The sequence below is a fragment of the Pectinophora gossypiella genome, chromosome 28 (assembly GCF_024362695.1).
Source record: "Pectinophora gossypiella chromosome 28, ilPecGoss1.1, whole genome shotgun sequence".
Lineage (NCBI taxonomy): Eukaryota > Metazoa > Arthropoda > Insecta > Lepidoptera > Gelechiidae > Pectinophora > Pectinophora gossypiella.
Genome location: NC_065431.1, coordinates 3,568,502 through 3,585,841, shown reverse-complemented (window position 1 = coordinate 3,585,841; position 17,340 = coordinate 3,568,502). Strand labels below are relative to the sequence as shown.

The following is a 17,340-nucleotide window of genomic DNA, read 5'->3' as shown; positions in this document are numbered from 1 at the left end:
AAACAGACATTGAAGACAAATTTACTGTTCAAGATAACAACCGGGTGAGAGAGCCGTCAGCGCTTCCCATTTGTCCGGCCAAGTAGTTAATATGCGGCAAATCTACATAAGTGATGTCAAAAATAATTAAATATACTGGCTGGTTTATTGTACAACTCTTTCCGTCACTTCTCTCGTGTAATTTGAGGTCAATGACCGACTTCTTCAATCTGCTATAATTTCCCGTCATCACTGACTGAAAAGTAGCCATGACCGAACGAGTTGTTAAGGCTTGAAAGCATTATAATGAACATTCGAGTACTAGGAAGACATAAATCGGTAGGAGTTTTACGAAGAAACAGGGGTACATCGTTGTGTGTGTGAATGTCCAATTTTAGAAAAGGACAGAAATATAACATACCAGCTAGTGCGAAAGGGACATGTACTGTTGTTGCTTGAGAGTTGTATGTGTGAGTGACTCTTACCTACGTATAATACTTAAATTGATAACAGGACAGACCGATATAGAGTACGCCCTAGTGCGAAAGAGACGTGTATTGGTCTGACTGTTGTCATTAAAAGGTGCGCGAGAGTTGTGCGTGTGTTCCATTAAAGTTAGGATGGTTTACTTGCGAACAGGACAAACAGATAGCAAACAGCTACGTGTAAAAGAGACATAATTCCGACAGTTCTGTAATCAAATTTTGAACTACCCACATTTATCACAGAATGAGAACAAGAAGGACAGAAAGGTAGCATAGGGCCTAGTGTGAAAGAGTAATGTATAGGTCTGACACTCCAGCTGTCAAACAATATCAGTGCCTTGTACGGCAAACTCCTAAGAGCTTATGTTATCCTGGTACATTCGCTACGAAATAAGCAAATTTTCTACCCACTCAATCACATTGAAAAAAATATGTTACATAATAATAATGTTTTTCCTCTTTGTGTTTGTGCTTAGCTTTGTATATTCTTTGTTTTTTCAATTTCATTTAACAATTTATCGTCCATTTGCTGTGAAAATTATATAAGTGTACGACTTGACTATTATTCAAGGTTAGTGAAATAAAACGAAATAATTGATTTTCAAATATATTTCAGTAATCAAAATATAATAGGCTTATACATTAATAGTTACAAATCGTATCTCATGGCTTGACATTGTTTTACAATAATAAAAAAAGCTTAAACGACCAAAACTGAACCGCTTACGTCTATACAAAATTGTATTTAATTTAGCAAAAACATAAAATGGTATCACAAAAAATTGAAGCACAAAGAAAAAATATACAATAAGCGAGCGCGTAAATTACAGTTTCCATAGAGTATCATAGTTTTTTTACATAAAAGTTAGTGCATTTTATTCACATGGTGTTATTTTTTTCTTAATTATAATAATAAATAAAAAAAAAAACTTAAGCGTTCTTAAGTGCTAATTGTGAAATTACTTGTAACATCTCGTGCGCTTAACACATTTATCGAATATTTAAACAATTTAAAAAATGTAAATTTTAAAATGGCTGTACGTTTTTTTATTTAATTCAATTCATATTATCTATAACTATTTATTATCATCGGTTATTTTTTAAATTAATACTTTCGTCCTGTACTTTTCATTAAAAACGCATTAATACTTACAAAATATGGTTTTGTACACAGTCCTACTTTACAATTATTTGTTTATTTATAAGTATTTTATTGGTCAAAAGTCCACTTTCATTATCCGCGGGAATATCAAACAAAATGGCGGTTGTCTGCGCAAGCAGCGTCCTCCGTTGTCATGGTTACGCGCTGCCCCTCGCGGTCAATTACACACTTCTATTGAGCCCCAATAATTTGTCACTGCATTCAAGGTCATTGTTCAACTTACCGGCCGCGGATTATACTTTTCTTTTGACTATAAATGTGGCATTTACAGTAATTCAGTCCTTTTGACCGATAGCACACCCCGGACACATACAAAAATATCTTTCTTACCTTGTGCCATCTAACGCGTAAGTGCGAGTGAGACACAGGCCGCGCGCGCTCTCTCTTTCTCCTTAGCGGCTTACGGCCGTTTAGGTCTTAAAGTAAGACTCAGAGAGGGTGAGGTCAGCGCCCGTAAGAATTGGTGCGTTGGTGGTTTGTTACCGTTCTATACGTAATATTATTCTTTATTCTATGCCAATAGAACAATATTATAAACAATTAAATACTTAAAAAGTAGTGCTGTATACAAAACTATCTCACTAGTTATTTACAATAGACTTTTGGCTACATTTTATTTTAAATATTCTTTAAATCAATAGGTTTATCGGCAAGCATTGTCGTGATCAATTCAGTGGCATTTTAAACTATTTTGTAGTTAATTGTCCGTGTTGCCGACGTTTGGAACGGTCGAGTAACGGAACGTCCTTAACGGTAAGTGTGAACGCCTTCTTTCATAGGAGAAAGGAGATTTGAAATTCGCTGGTTGACAAATAGATTTGATTTTAAGCGTTACGCCTGTATCCCAGAAGAGGCAGGCAGCGGTGTATATTATAATATTACGATTGAAATGTTATTTTACCCAAGTAGCAATCAAGAATTGTGATTAAGTCATATATGTCTAAACTTTAGCTAAAGTGAGATTTATCCAAATCAAATAGGACTTATTAGGACTTCATAAATTCATTTCCTTCTTTAATACTATATAGTTTTCAACAAATCCTACTTTAGATAATTTAGAATACACAAAACCAAGTTAAGTATTCACAAAACTATTTAGTCTTATCTCAGCCTACTGTTAAGTCTATAAGTATTCTTTTACTTTACTCAGATTATTTAAAGGCTCACTTAACACTAAATTGATTTAGTGAAGTATCAGTTTAGTCTTGTAAAGTAAAAATTGATTGCCTAGATATACTTAAGGCAATTTTTATTATTTGTTGCTCCTATACAAGACTGTTTTATTCGTTTTTGACTACAATAAGTAAAACATAAGAAAAGTCTATTCAATGGACGATAAAATCGAAATAGAAGCAAGCAGAAAGATGGATGAAGTCCAAATAATAAAAGGATCTGGTGGTTTTCGAAGGCAGAATATTAAATACAGAAAATTAACCTGTGATAATGCACATCCCACTGTTTTTGTTAGCGATGCGATATCTTCTTCATTGCCATAATTTTTTTTATATCGATTGGTATAACACAATCATTTAATTTTGGCAAAAAAATCGTAAGTTCCTGTTTTTCAAATGCGATCCAGCGTGTGGCGGCCCAGGTACCTACCTACGTCTCGCACAAATCTTCTCAAAAATGACTAAGCTAGTCTAACCTAGTCTAAGCGCACGGCAATACTACACCATGAAAAATCGAGTTTTATATTAAAACCTGCTAAGTTCAAATATAAAATTAGGTACCTATTAGTCTAATAATAAATAAATCCAATCAAAAACATAAATGTGAAATGAGAGCCAAGTTCAATATTATGCAATGCTTTGTTGACTTCAACGACAAAAGAAGTGAGATCTAAATGGGTGCCAAGTTCAATGGTCAGTCTTGAAATTTATTTATAAGTAACAGTATAACATATCATATCTTCTTATAACATAAGATAATATATTGTAGCTTAAGGTCTGTCTTATTGTAGGTAAGTACATATCTTCGTAACGCGTGGGTCCTTTTAAAAGGACAAATTCAAAACTAAAAGTCGACTTTATAGGTATAAAACATTTGAATACCTATTAAACTCGTTTAAGATTCACGTTAAGTTAAAAAAAAATATGCCAGTAAAATGGATGAGAGTTGTGTTGTATCGTGGGCGAAAAGCTGACAACCTATCACCGCTAAACCACATGTTCCAACTTGCTTACCTACCCTTAAAGTACTTGTCGAATGTGGCATCAAGTGGTTTTATGATCACTTAGTGCTCTGCCTACCCCGATAGGGCATATAGGCGTGATTGTATGTTATGTTAAGTTAATCTACATACCTACCACAAAAAGACCGGCTGTCATGAGTTTTGATTACTTACTGATTCTTACATGTATAGTTAGGTACAGGCACTAATTAGATATTTATGTTAAGCGTTCATGATAGAATCTACTTAATTATTAAAAAGTTGCCAGTTTTTTTATTTTTTCCTTTATATTCATCTAATTACCTATCTGCATACCAAATTTTAACTCTCTAGGTCATCTGGAACTGGGTTAGAGTTTTGATAAAAATGAGTCAGTCAGTCAGTCAATGATAAAAATGAGGATTTTGGACATTAATATCTAAATAACCGTTTGAGATAAGCTTATGAAATTTAGAACACTTATATGTATCTTACAAGTCTCAATATATGAGCCAAATTTGATACGTTTATGTGAAATAGTTTTTGATTTATGAGGGGGTCAAAAGTGGCTCCAAATGGTTCGTGTAATAATACACACGGTGCGGCTCGCCAGTTCTATTTCTTGAACTTGGCTTGACATGCTACCGCGTGTCTAGGTACTTTTCTTTCTTCTTTCACTCTTTCTTTTAATAATTTTAAAAATGTACCTATTTTTAACTAAGCTTTATTCACAATCATAAACAAAACATATCTATTTTAAGTTTTGTGTATGGTTAAATGCATTTAAATTGGGCATTAGATTCGATTCCTTTATTTTTTTAGCTTGATAAAGACATCGGGAATTTGGCCGCCTTTTTTAACAATAATGTTTTAGGTGGGATTAGAAACTAGGTACCGCGCACACACACGTTAATCAAATTGCAAGGGTTCTTCGTATATACAATATTCAACGGATACTCGTAAATTTTTACAATAATCACATTGTTTCCGTTGGCAATTAGAAGCGCGGTGATCGTACCTACTTTGCGTCAGCGAACCATGTAGGTACCTATGAGAATGTATGCGCGGAGACTCATTAGCAAATTGAGTTTATGTTTGTTAGTTCCAATTGTGATAAATATTAAATAATTAAGTAAATCACATTCCTATCCAAGTAAGAACTCAGCATAACAATATTTTTTTATCTTCCACGAGTCGAAAAACTTACCTCTCAAACAAACATACTTTCCATAGGTTTTAAGCTTGTTCGATTTTAATTGTTACTTGTTACATAGATGATTCTGGCACAGAATAAACAAACATGATTTTACGACATTACTTTACTAAATCAAAATAGAGGATCACTTTAGATATAAGAGTTTTAAGTAGGAATTCACTAAATACTTTTTGTCTTAAGTTGGTATACTCCTAGACAATTGAAGTAAAATTTATCTTAACTAGTACTTGATGAAGTGCAACTTGACTTTACTTTTCTAAACTGATTCTTACGAAATCAATTGTTTCTAAAGTCTTACTTCATTTAGAAAAATATTACTTAACGCCATTTTGCACTTACAGGAAGAAAACATGTAATATTTTTTTGACAATATTATCGTCAAAAACTGAAGTAAATTAATATATATTTCTGTTGTAGTAACAATTACTGCGTTCAGCTGTCACATATTAATAGAAAATGAATTTCTCTATACTATATGTCACCATTTTTTTTATTTGCTAAATAATCAATCCAAATTTTATTATTATTTTTCTGGTATATTAAAGGCCCTTCTGTTTTTTAACACTTTCTATCGATTTTACACGAGAAACAATCATGCGTTTATAATTTCCTGTATGTGAAACGGCAGAATAACCTTTTGTTAAAACAACTTAACAAATATTTTAGACGCCATTTTCTTACAGACTTCATTTCTTGTGTTAATATAAATGTTCGCCATTATATTCTAAAATAAAGACGCGTGAAGTAAAAATCGTTTTAGTATGACCTGAAGTTTTACTTCGTTAAGTTACAATTGACTCAGTGCAATTCAATCCTATAGTCTTAACTAAGTATTGTAGATATCTTCAAGTATACATTCTTGGTATTAAGTGATACTACAAGAATTCTAAGTTTAGAATATGCAAGAACATTGTCTAAAGTAGGGTTTAAGTCTGACTTAGCGTTGTCTTAAGTCTGTCTTGTATAAGAGTTAAAGTATGTGCCCACTTTTACTAAACTGTATCTTCAAGATATCTTGAGGGATATCTTGGAGACCTATAAGACTTATCCAAGACAAGGGTTTGATTTAGTCTACTTGCCTTCAAGATATCTACAATTCTCTTTTAAGACAATCGGTTGCTACTTGGGTTTTGAAATACAACAGTATGTTACTGGGCCAAAAATATTTCGTTCCAAAGTCGGCAACAGACGCACAACAGTTAAAAAAGTAAAATCATCAAAAATTATAATATTAAAAAAACAATCAGGAACTCGATTCTATAGTGAATTATTTACATAATTATATTTATTTATATCTTAAAATTATTTTTTATATCACAAATAAAATTTCAAACTATTTTTGTAATTATGAGCAATTTATATTTTTAACTAGTTTTGGTCAAGATTATGTTTGATAGCACTGATCTTAAAGCATTTATAAACCTTTTTAATAACCTTTTAAAAAAGAAAAGTAATATTAGAAATGAAACTCTAGTGACTAAAATTATTACCGGGTACAAACATTTATACTAATTATAATATCACTCAATATCAATTTTGATTATCACGTGCTCAGTGGTGAAGGAGATATTATGTGACCTAACCTGTATTAAGCTGGTTTTCCCTTGGCGCGTTGGAAGGCCAGACAGGCAGTTGCTTCTGTAAAAAACCGGACCTGTTAAATCTTTAGGTTAGGTAAGCGGACCCTGTGAAATGCGGGATAATGCTAGGGATGATGATGATGATGATCTGGGACAATTAATTTCAGAAGTCGTTACAATGTTACCAAGTTAACGGATTGTTCTCTCGATCTAGAGGACCCGCGTTCAATTCCTAATATCACAAAAATAACTTTGTCGGCTCAACAGTAACCCTGACACCAGGGTTGATGAGGTTGGTCATTACCTGGCAACAAGAAGTAGTTGCAAGTCGTTTCATTGATAACTTGTTCTGCGCCTCTGCCCACTCCTATAGGAATTTGGCCGTGATTATGAGTGTGTATATTATACAGACGATAACACAATACATTGTCGTGAAAAGCTGCCATTACAAGGACTTTGTATTGATCAATGTAACGAAGGTATTTCTTTCTTGTATTAAGCGTAAAATGTTACTTCTACAGCTAGGTATCAAACTAAAATAAAATTCAGAAGTAAAATTATTAAACACAGGGCGTTAGATAGATAGATAAAATACTTTATTGACATCGTAAAGAATACTGAGGGGGGTGATTCAGACCATAATTCAGAGTTAATATCAAGTGGAATTTTCCATCCCTCAAAGTTTTCGTTACGATGTCATGATATTCTGTATAGTCTTAGTAGCTGTCCGCCCGCGACTTCGTCCCCATCATGATTTTAATTTTAAAAAAGACAAGTTTTATACAAAGTTTCAACGCCTTTGTTAACCCCTTGGGAAATTAATTTCGCAAAATTCCGTTTTAGTGAGGATCTTAGTCCTACAAGGACTCCTAGCATTTGTAGTTTCTGGGATTTTGTGATTAAACACTGGGTGAGTATTTCGTTTTTACGATACAGATAATTAACTCAAACGAAATTAGGAAGAAAAATACCGGCAAATATTTTAAGTTCGTAAATAATTATGAAATAATAGTATTTTATGCAACAGTTGTATAAGAAGGGTCAAAAAATGCGAGTGGCGTGAGTTGCGATGTGAGCCTTGGCGAACATCGCAATAAGAGACGCCACGAGCATTTTTTGACCTAGTTATACAACGTTGCATACAATACTTTTTCTACGACGACGTAATTTTAAATGAAACAAAAATTATACAAAGAAAAATTTTATTTATAAAAATGAAGATGTAAATTTTGAATGGTATTGTGTGATATGGTAATATTGGGTACATTGGTAGGTTTTACTGCAGTGTTGATATGTAGATCGGTATTTTGTCCAATTTATTTTCCAACGCGCGGGAAAATGGCGGCAAATGTATACTTTTTTTTTATAGTATATCTATGGCACCAAACAAAGTAAAGGTGCCAGTTTCCAGGTCAAAAAAAAAAACAACAACAATGCTTTTTTGGCGACATTATAGTACAGTTACACTTTGTAAACAATGCTTTTATAGGCCATAGAGCGTACACTTTTTCAAAGAGTTTAATTATGTATGTACTTATATTAGACTTTTTGGTTATTTAAATGCCAGATTAAAGTAGAGGAGTAGAAAAAATAAATTATAGCTGCTCTCAAAATGTTTGTACCCGTTAATTAAAAAACAAATCCGTAAGTTCTATTTTTAAACTAAGCAAAACCATGGACGTCTTCAGAACGTAAATAATCGCTGAGCATAATTTTCTACATTTATGTCTATCTAATTTATAATTTAGACTTAAACATTAGCATACCGTACAAATGTATACTCCCAAAGCGTTTTTCTATAAATAATTATGTATAATATCGTTAGATATACATATATTTTACAAATCATAAATCCTACCAGTTTATTTCTACCAAAGAGGCGCCATTTTTTCTCAATTTCTACTAAAAGAAGAAGAAATGTGCCGCGTTTTTGGTAAAAAGTAACGTGGCGAAGGACTACAGCATACTGCCTAAGTTTAAAAAATAAAAATCTTTCAAATACAGTTTTAAATTACATAAGTAACATTATTAATAATCGCATTTCCTTCACGCCTATACCATCTTTTATTTACAATTTGATCACTTTGCTTCGTTTCTTTTTAACATTGTTTAGTTCCATACTAACCTAAAAATAAAATTATTCAACACCCGCCATTTTGTAAAGGACATAACTTTTTTGTTTTAAATACGTTGTACTTAATCAATTAAATACGCTTAGACACGATAACTTACATTAACTGTTTAAATGTACTTGCGTTTGTGACTCATTTGAAAAAGTGAAAATAGTTTTACCTAAGTTATATCCTTTATAAATACCGAGTATGTAACATAATTCTAATATTACATGGTGTAAAATAAGCTGCCAAAAACCACAACGAAAAAGTACCTAAAGCTTTTTGGTTTACCACTGGTAATGAAAAAAAAAATCCCGCCAAAAATGCAATTTTATCACAATAAAAGCAACATTAAATTTTGAATACCTACGCTAGAATAAGTTTAGAAGACACACAAACTTCACCATTCCTTTTATTATTTTATAAAGAGAACATTTATTATTATTTTATTTTATGACGTGCACACTAAACGCTATATAAGTGCATGGCAGTGAGATAGGCTGAATGACAACCTATGAGATATTTTTCACGAAACGTCAAAATGTTTTCGTATGGAATTTGTATGGAAATAGTTATGACACCATCAATAGACATGATGGAACGTCGTACTCATTGTTATACAATTCTTAATTAAAAAAATGATTGATTTTTTTATCATCTTAGACTAGTTTCTATCGCTAGATTAGCATTTTACAACTTTTCTCCATTTTTTATTAACACGTGAGTAATGTACGGTGCACGGCAGTGATTAGCCAAGTACTTTTTCACGGAATAGGTACTTTTATTTTTAAATAATGTTATTAAATTTACTTGTGAACTCAGGAATGGTGCACGGCAGTGTTTCAGCCAAGTTCGTAGGCGAGTAAAGTCTGTGTGTCTCCGCGGCGGCACTAGCGCGGGCATCATCTGGCCAGCAGCGCCCACGCGGCCAGTGACGTCAGCAAGATGGCCGCCGGCGCCGCACGCGCAGCGTAGCTGTTATACTTGCTGCTCTGTTCACATGTGCCTGGAAATTATAACAATATTGTTAAAAGCTGGTTTCAAAAATGTGTTAAAGGATGATAAGGCACATGCTTATTTGTTAAATGTATTAAATACATAAGCAAAGAACTGTAAATTATCATAAAATGTATGAACAAAAAAAAAAAAAAAACAACTACGTAGGGTCATCTAAAATGTCTCATAGCACTGGTTGTGTATTTTATTTCTGTGTTGTCTGTTATTCTAAAGAAACAATGTTTAATGAGGTATAGGATTACTAGTTACTAGACCTAGAAGAACGTAGATTGACCAAATTGGAGATGCCCTTAGAAAAGGTTCAGTACGATTTATACTGAACCGACGTGCGTGTACGAAACGATTGATGAATGTGGAGGAAGCAAGAGAAGTGTGTGTAAGTCATTTTGATATTTTAATGTCTAATCTACAAGATCCCACTGCTGGGGAAGGACCTCCCCTTACTCTTTCCATTTTTAGCGATCCTGTACGCACTCCGGCCAGTCCCTACGGGAAGCGTCCAAGTTATCACGCCATCTCTTTTGAGGTCTACCACGACGCCTGTACCCGTCATGCCCAATGCGTAACGATCCGTGCCCACCGCTCAGTGTGCATACGACAAACATGTCTGCTCAAATCACATTTAAGTCTGGTAGCTTTATGTCACACATCAGCGATTCCAGTTTTTGAACTTAGTGTTGTTATTTTAATGTAGGTAATTTTGTATGTTTTACAACAGAAGATGAATGTTGAAGTTACCATTGCTGGTGAGGTTGTAGGCCTTGTCCCCGTCGCGGCCGGGACGCACGGTCCGCGAGCAGCGCGCCGCCACCGCCGACAGCGACAGTATGCGCGCCGCGCCGCCCGCCGCCGCCGTGTCTGGAATCAACATTACGCATATACATTGTAACGGCCTCTGTGGTCCAGTGGTTGAGCGTTGGGCTCACAATCAGGAGGTCCCGGCTTCGAATCCCGGTGGAGACATCACAAAAATCACTTTATGATCCCTAGTTTCAGTTCTAGTTACCTAGTACAGGCTGTGGTCAAAATGATCTGTACTTCGGAAGGGACGTTATCACGTTGGTCCCGGTTACAACTCACTGATGTAAGTACGTAAACGTTACATGAGCGATGTCAGTGACCTTTGACAGCTCAATAATAACCCTATTAATGAGGGTCGATGGTGTTTGCAATCCACCTCACAATCCACACCATAAAAGAAGAAACATTGTATGTGTTGTGTTGACACAGCGCTAGCGCATAGCTAGTAAAGGCAGCCCCTTGCCTCATACGTCAGTCTCTACGTGTCAGAGCAACGTGCAACACGCGTACTAATCCTTCTAATAGAACTCGTGGTATTGTTTTAAATTAATTGTTTGTATCAGCTGATATACTTTAGATAATAAGTCTGAACTCTAATGCAGTGTTTAAATTCTGAAATTTCTAACACATAAAACATGCAGAGTTACAACTCCAGGAATCAGAAAACAATTTATAGTCACTTTTAAAAGGTACTAAACCCATCGCCCATATAGTCTATGGTCAATTCCTTTAGAAATTATATAATCCCTGTGTCGGTTATTAAGACATGATGAGAACACGAAAAAATACAATAATTCTCGTGATTATGACGACAAGCAGCTGAACGGGTTTTAAGTTTTATATTCGCTCCCCGTCCACTTGCTTTTATTCTTTTCTCGCACTTCATCAGAGAAATAAGGATAAAGCCAAACTTAACACAGCGCACGGCAGTGTTTCAGCCAAGTACTCAAGAAATAAGGGCATTTTTGTGTTAAATATATGTAGATTCCCTGCCCTTATTTCTTGAGAACTTGGCCGAAACACTGCCGTGCGCTGTGTTAAGTTTGGCTTTATCCTTACTTCTCTGATGGAGAGGGAGTGCAAGTACATACGAGTAGTGCAGTTTCAGAATTAGATCGACCATTTATAGACGGCGATACGGCTCACCACCTATCACGTTGGTCTAACAGAAAGCTCGGTAAGGCGTGGGTGCTTAGTTCATCTTGCGATGGATGTACCTCTGACTATTCCAATTGGGATAAAGTCGTGAGCTCACCATTGTTTGTGTGATAGGTGTACATGAAGCAGAAAGTCCTGGGGTGTGAGGAGGCGCGCGCGACGGGCGCCGCTATCAGGAACCCCGTGCCGCCCTCCGACCAGCTACCGTAGCAGGTGTACACTGGAATACCAGACAATACATGTTATAACTTAAGAAAAAAAAAGGTTGATTTCGGTTTTCTTTCATCTCATAATGACAACTTCGCAAAATGCCAACCACTCAGAATCAGAATCAGAATCATTTATTCAACGTAATTATCATGGATAAACTCGTTGAAGGTCAATGTAACATTTTTGAATTTACGTCATTTCGCAAGGTGTTATGGCTGAGGAGAAGAAATGACAAGAAACTGCAACAGCAACACATCTTTTAAATCAAGTAATTTAATAACTAGAGGAACACATTCAATACCATACATTTTTTTCATTTAGGTAATCATTAATCTTATAATAGGCTTTTTTACATAAAGTAAGCTTCACGTGAGCTTTAAATTTATTCTCTGACAAATTTAAAATATTATCTGGTATTTTATTGTAAAAACGTAAATGCCAACTTCTCAATATGACAACTTGCGTTTTTTTTTTCGTTATAAACGGATTGGTTTAAATGGTTTTAAACCGGCCTTACATCTATAATCACCTCCCATCGTGTAGCACTACTCACCAGTTGTGGCGCAGTCGGATTGAAACTCAATTGTGTCCTGTGAGTTACCGCAGCCGAGTTCGGCCCGCGTGTAGTCCCCAGCGACACACTCTGCTGCCGCCGCCCCCGACTCGCCTGACTCTGCAATACACCGTAATTTATTACTTACTAGCGTGTTTCAGCATGGTGAATGCTCTATACACCTTCCGGTCGACTGAGGGGAGGCCTGTGCCCAGCATTGGGACGTATATACAAGGTACATGGCACTTGCAACAGTGTCGAAATATTGGGAGCCTCATATCCCTGATTTAAACGCGGTAAAACCCGTTATTATTTATGTGTTTTAATTATTGTATATACAAGGTGTTAGTGACATCGTAACGAAAACTTTTTTGACTCTGAGTTGATATCAAGTGGGATTTTCCTTCGCAAAAGGAAGGTACGGAAAATAATTAAAAAAGAACACTAAAATTTTCATGAATTTTCTGACAAGAAAATCCACTTGATATCAACTCAGAATCATGGTCTGAATCATCCTCCTCAGTATTTGTTACGGTGTCACTAACACCCTATCTAATTGTGTGTACTTGTACAGGGTGTAAGTGAGATCGTAACAAATACTGAGGCGGATGATTCAGCTCATTATTCTGAGTTACTATCAAGTGGAATTTTCCATCGCAAAAGTATAGAATTGAAAATAATTTTAAAAAAACCACAAAAATACATAAATTTTGCGTATTAAACGTAAGAAAATCTAATACTAACTACTTTGTAACTTTTGAAGTCAGTGAATAAAGGCTATTTTCATTCATTCATTCATAAAAACAATAATTATATAGTTGGTTACCTATAGTGAGTTGCTGACGCCTCCGCCTGCGGTCGGCCAGCGAGTCCACGATGGTGTAGCGGCCGACGATCGGACACCGCATCGGGGTCAGTGTCGTCGCTGCAAACAAACAAAATATACGGTTAAGAATTGTGCCTGATTGACCACAGTTCCGCCTGTATGCAACAGATGGCGTTGACAGATGACCTAGAACGCGCTATCGAAGTTTACACAGCGCGACGTACATAATACAAATTCTAACGTAACGGGCCTAACTAGTTCTGCCCTTATGCAACAGATGGCGTTGACAGCCCTAGAACGCGCTGTCAAAGTATACAAAGTATAATTCTGGCGGACTTCACCAGCTAGTTCTGCTCATGTGCAACAGATGGCGTTGACAGATGGCCTAAAACGCGCTATCGAAGTTTACACGCCGCGACGCATATATACAACTTCCAACATGACACCATCGGGTCGTCGATCCCTAGTCACACTACCACCTTGCGGCTAGCGGAGTACCATGCTCAATTCGATACCACGAACATATATCCTTTAGCCGCTAATTAAAGAAAAGACTTAACTCTTTCATGAATTCATGATGCCACAGTATAAATAAACTATCATTTAGGTCAAAAATAAATTATTTCTTTAGGCATTACAAATCTAAAAAAATATATGTAATAAAAAATATATAAGTATAGGTACGTTTGAAGACGTTACTACAAATAATTTTGACGTGATGGTGGCGGTGGATAACATATACTTCCGAAATCATGTTTGGATCATAAATGATTATCACGTGCTCAGCGGTGAAGGAAACCGTCATACTCGAAAAATGCGTTTCGGAGGTATGTGACCTAACCTGTATTGGGCTAGACAGTCGCTTCTGTAAAAACCGGACCTGTCAAATCTTCAGGTTAAGTAAGCGGACCCTGGGAAAAATGGGATATATGGGATAGGGTTGGCGATGGATAAACGACCTAAGTGTCATCATCTCAGGCATTTACATCTTTATCAGATGATTCAAACAGCGTTTCTGTGGCAGCTTTTAAAATGGCCTAAGTGACCTAAGTGTAGCCTACGAGAAAATGCCCAATTCGTCTGAAAGGGCAATGTGTACTTACTGATTAGCGTGATATAGTGGTGGTCCCCCGTGTCGGCGCATGCGTCCGTGGCGGCGTCCCAGAGTGAGGTCCCGCTTCGTAGCTCCAGCACGTTTCCCTCTCGCCGGTGGAAAGATAGGCACACGTGGCCAGACTCACTGCAACACATAAGACAATGATTATTATTGTGTATGGCAAAAAAATATCCTGTGTGGATAGTATGTCCAGTTTAAAAGCTCCCTCAACCAAGTCTCTGCCGCATCCGTCACACAATGCAGCTCGGCTATGCCACCTGGGTTCCACCTATTTGTACTATATGGGAAATAGATTTTTTAGATTTTGGATTTTTTGGAATTACCCACTTTATATCAACTCAGAATGATGAGTTGAATCATCCCTCTCAGAATTCATTACGATGTCACTTACATCCCGTACACTTTAGAACCCTGTCGCACTATCATATTTGACATTTAATGATACTTACGGTTTAATTTGTCAAAAAAGTTAATGTGACATGGTTTCAAAATGTATACTTATATATTTAGTACTTGTAGCCATACATCACCCTCAGCTTGTAACGTCCTAACGGAACATGGAATTTCAATACTTGAAATTGCTGAAATTTAGTGGTTTGGTGCCTAATTATTTTTTTAGAACCTTTCGGCAGCTCAATAATATCTTTGAATCTCTCGCAACACAGTCAGCGTGACGGTAATAATATAATAGTTTTAATGTAGTGAAATCTAGAAGAGACGTCACACTGCGGGCGCTTGTGACACCTCCCGTCACGCCGTAAGTGTGTCCGTCACATTGCGGGCGCTTGTGGCACCTCTCGTCACGCCGGCAGTGTGTCAAGTTCTCACTTGACACACAGTCATCGGTGAGGTCGGTCCATCGACTATGCAACTGCATGTTCTCTACTCACCATCCCTTGGTGACGTGTGCCACCAGCTTGATGTACTTCTTCTCCTTCTGCTCCAGTATGGAGTGGCACACCAGCCGTTTCTCCTCCTCAGAACCGTCCACGTTCATTATCTGAAACAATACAATACAATTTATTTTTATGTTAATCAATATTATATTTATTATTATTATTTTATATTTGTTCGGATCACGAACAAAATATAAAAATGTCTATGGTTTTGTTACTATAAAAAAGGTAGTGTCATAGACAAAGGAGAGACTTCCTTCTTAGCATCAAAAATGGATGCGTAATTAATATTTTCTTGTGTTAAAAAGTTAATTCAAATAATACTAAAAACATGGTGATTTATAAAACATTAATAATAATAAAAGTGTAAAATGTGTGAATAAGTGAGAAAACAATAAAGTTTCAAATATTACTTTATGTGGTCGTTTAAATTACAAAATCAGCACACCACTCAACCATTACATCTAAAACGCCACAATATTTACCAATAAGCAATAAGGCCGCCCAAATTGTACAGGGGAGTTAAAAGGGCCACATCGAAGGAATGCATCTAAGAAAGCAATATTGCTATTTAACATTTGTTTGCATTGCGCACTTACTTTATATGCGCAAATGTCAAATCTTCTTATATCGTGTGGGTTGTGAGGTGAATTACCAACTTCATCAACCCTAGGGGTGAGCGGCCTTTGGCGGCTCAATAATAACCCTGGCACCAGGGATAATGGACAGGATAAAATAGAATGATAATCCCTTTGTTACCTTGAGCGTGGCGTTCTTTGTGGTGAAGTGGTACTGGTGTGTGTGGTCGAGGCTGAACCACTTGTGGTGCTCCACGATCCACGCAGGGAAGTGGCAGCGGTTGTGCTCATCATCACCTGAGGAGAAGACAGGTTTAAAACAAGCAGACAGTGGCCCAGATTCCAACAGACACATCCTAATTTTACTTTAAGTTATACCTGTAATTTTCTTATCCGCCGAAAAGGAAAGGGACGGATGATTGACAACTGATAATTTTAAAATTAATGAACAGTATGCAACCCGTTTGACGTGTGCTGTTAACTTAATTCTGCCGGGTTATTGGCCAATATATAAATTTGGGAGTGTTTTTAAAATTGACGTATGTTCCATAAATTGGATGCCACGATCATGACATTTGCAACAGTGTCGAAATATCGGGAGTCTCATCATCATATCTCTACTTTAAACGCGGTAAGAACCCGATATTATGTATTTTAATTAATGATAAGAATCGCGTCAACTTAAAACAATGTATAAAAACCAAAGAAACCCAGTTTGAAGGCCGCTTGACAACTCACTGTAGGTTCGAATCTCAACCCGAGCCTAAACCAATGATTTTCGAATTAATGTTTTGATCGTAAAGATTATTACGTTCTCAGCGGTGCAGGAAAACATTGTGAGGTAAACCCACATTCCCGAGAAATGCGTTTCGGAGGTATGTGACCTAACTTAACCTGTATTAGGCTGGTTTTTCCTTCGGCTTGGAAGGTCAGACAGGCAGTTGCTTCTGTAAAAAACCGGATGTATCAAATCTTCAGGTTACGTAAGCGGACCCCGTGAGGAGAGAGCTAGGGTGAGGGGTATCATCATCATCATCATCAGCCCATTAACGTCCCCACTGCTGGGGCAGGGGCCTTCCCTATGGATGGATAGGGAGATCGGGCCTTAAACCATCACGCGGGCCCAGTGCGGATTGATGGTTATTAACGACTGCTAATGCAGCCGGGACCAACGGCTTAACGTGCCTTCCGAAGCACGGAGGAGCTCGAGATGAAAACTTTTTTTTTCGTGATCACCCATCCTATGACCGGCCTTTGCGAAAGTTGCTTAACTTGAACAATCGCAGACCGAGCGCGTTTACCGCTGCGCCACCGAGCTCCGGGTAGAAATATCCATAAAATACATACTGTTGGTGAGTTTCATGGTGCGACTGCCGTCTATGGGGGAGGACAGCCCGTTGCAGGTGGCGTCGCCAGACTGCGCGATGTTGTATGTCATCCACTTATCATTGTGCTGCCCTTTGTAGATGAAACACCTGAAATTTTGCCGTGCACTA

General features: G+C 36.7%; 1 protein-coding gene across 1 annotated transcript in view; it reads right to left on the bottom strand.

Annotated features, from left to right (window-relative positions):
• Window positions 1–9,409: 9,409 nt before the first annotated feature.
• The window catches only part of LOC126379168 (uncharacterized), a 209,660-nt gene continuing 201,729 nt past the window's right edge, over window positions 9,410–17,340 (bottom strand). The window contains exons 8-16 of the mRNA XM_050027831.1: window positions 17,192–17,319; window positions 16,026–16,141; window positions 15,261–15,370; window positions 14,357–14,493; window positions 13,254–13,352; window positions 12,428–12,547; window positions 11,762–11,884; window positions 10,444–10,563; window positions 9,410–9,694 (exon numbers count right to left, since the gene is read on the bottom strand). Of these exons, the coding sequence (XP_049883788.1) occupies window positions 9,591–9,694; window positions 10,444–10,563; window positions 11,762–11,884; window positions 12,428–12,547; window positions 13,254–13,352; window positions 14,357–14,493; window positions 15,261–15,370; window positions 16,026–16,141; window positions 17,192–17,319 (1,057 nt within the window). The 3' untranslated portion in view covers window positions 9,410–9,590. The remainder of the gene's footprint in view (window positions 9,695–10,443; window positions 10,564–11,761; window positions 11,885–12,427; window positions 12,548–13,253; window positions 13,353–14,356; window positions 14,494–15,260; window positions 15,371–16,025; window positions 16,142–17,191; window positions 17,320–17,340) is intronic.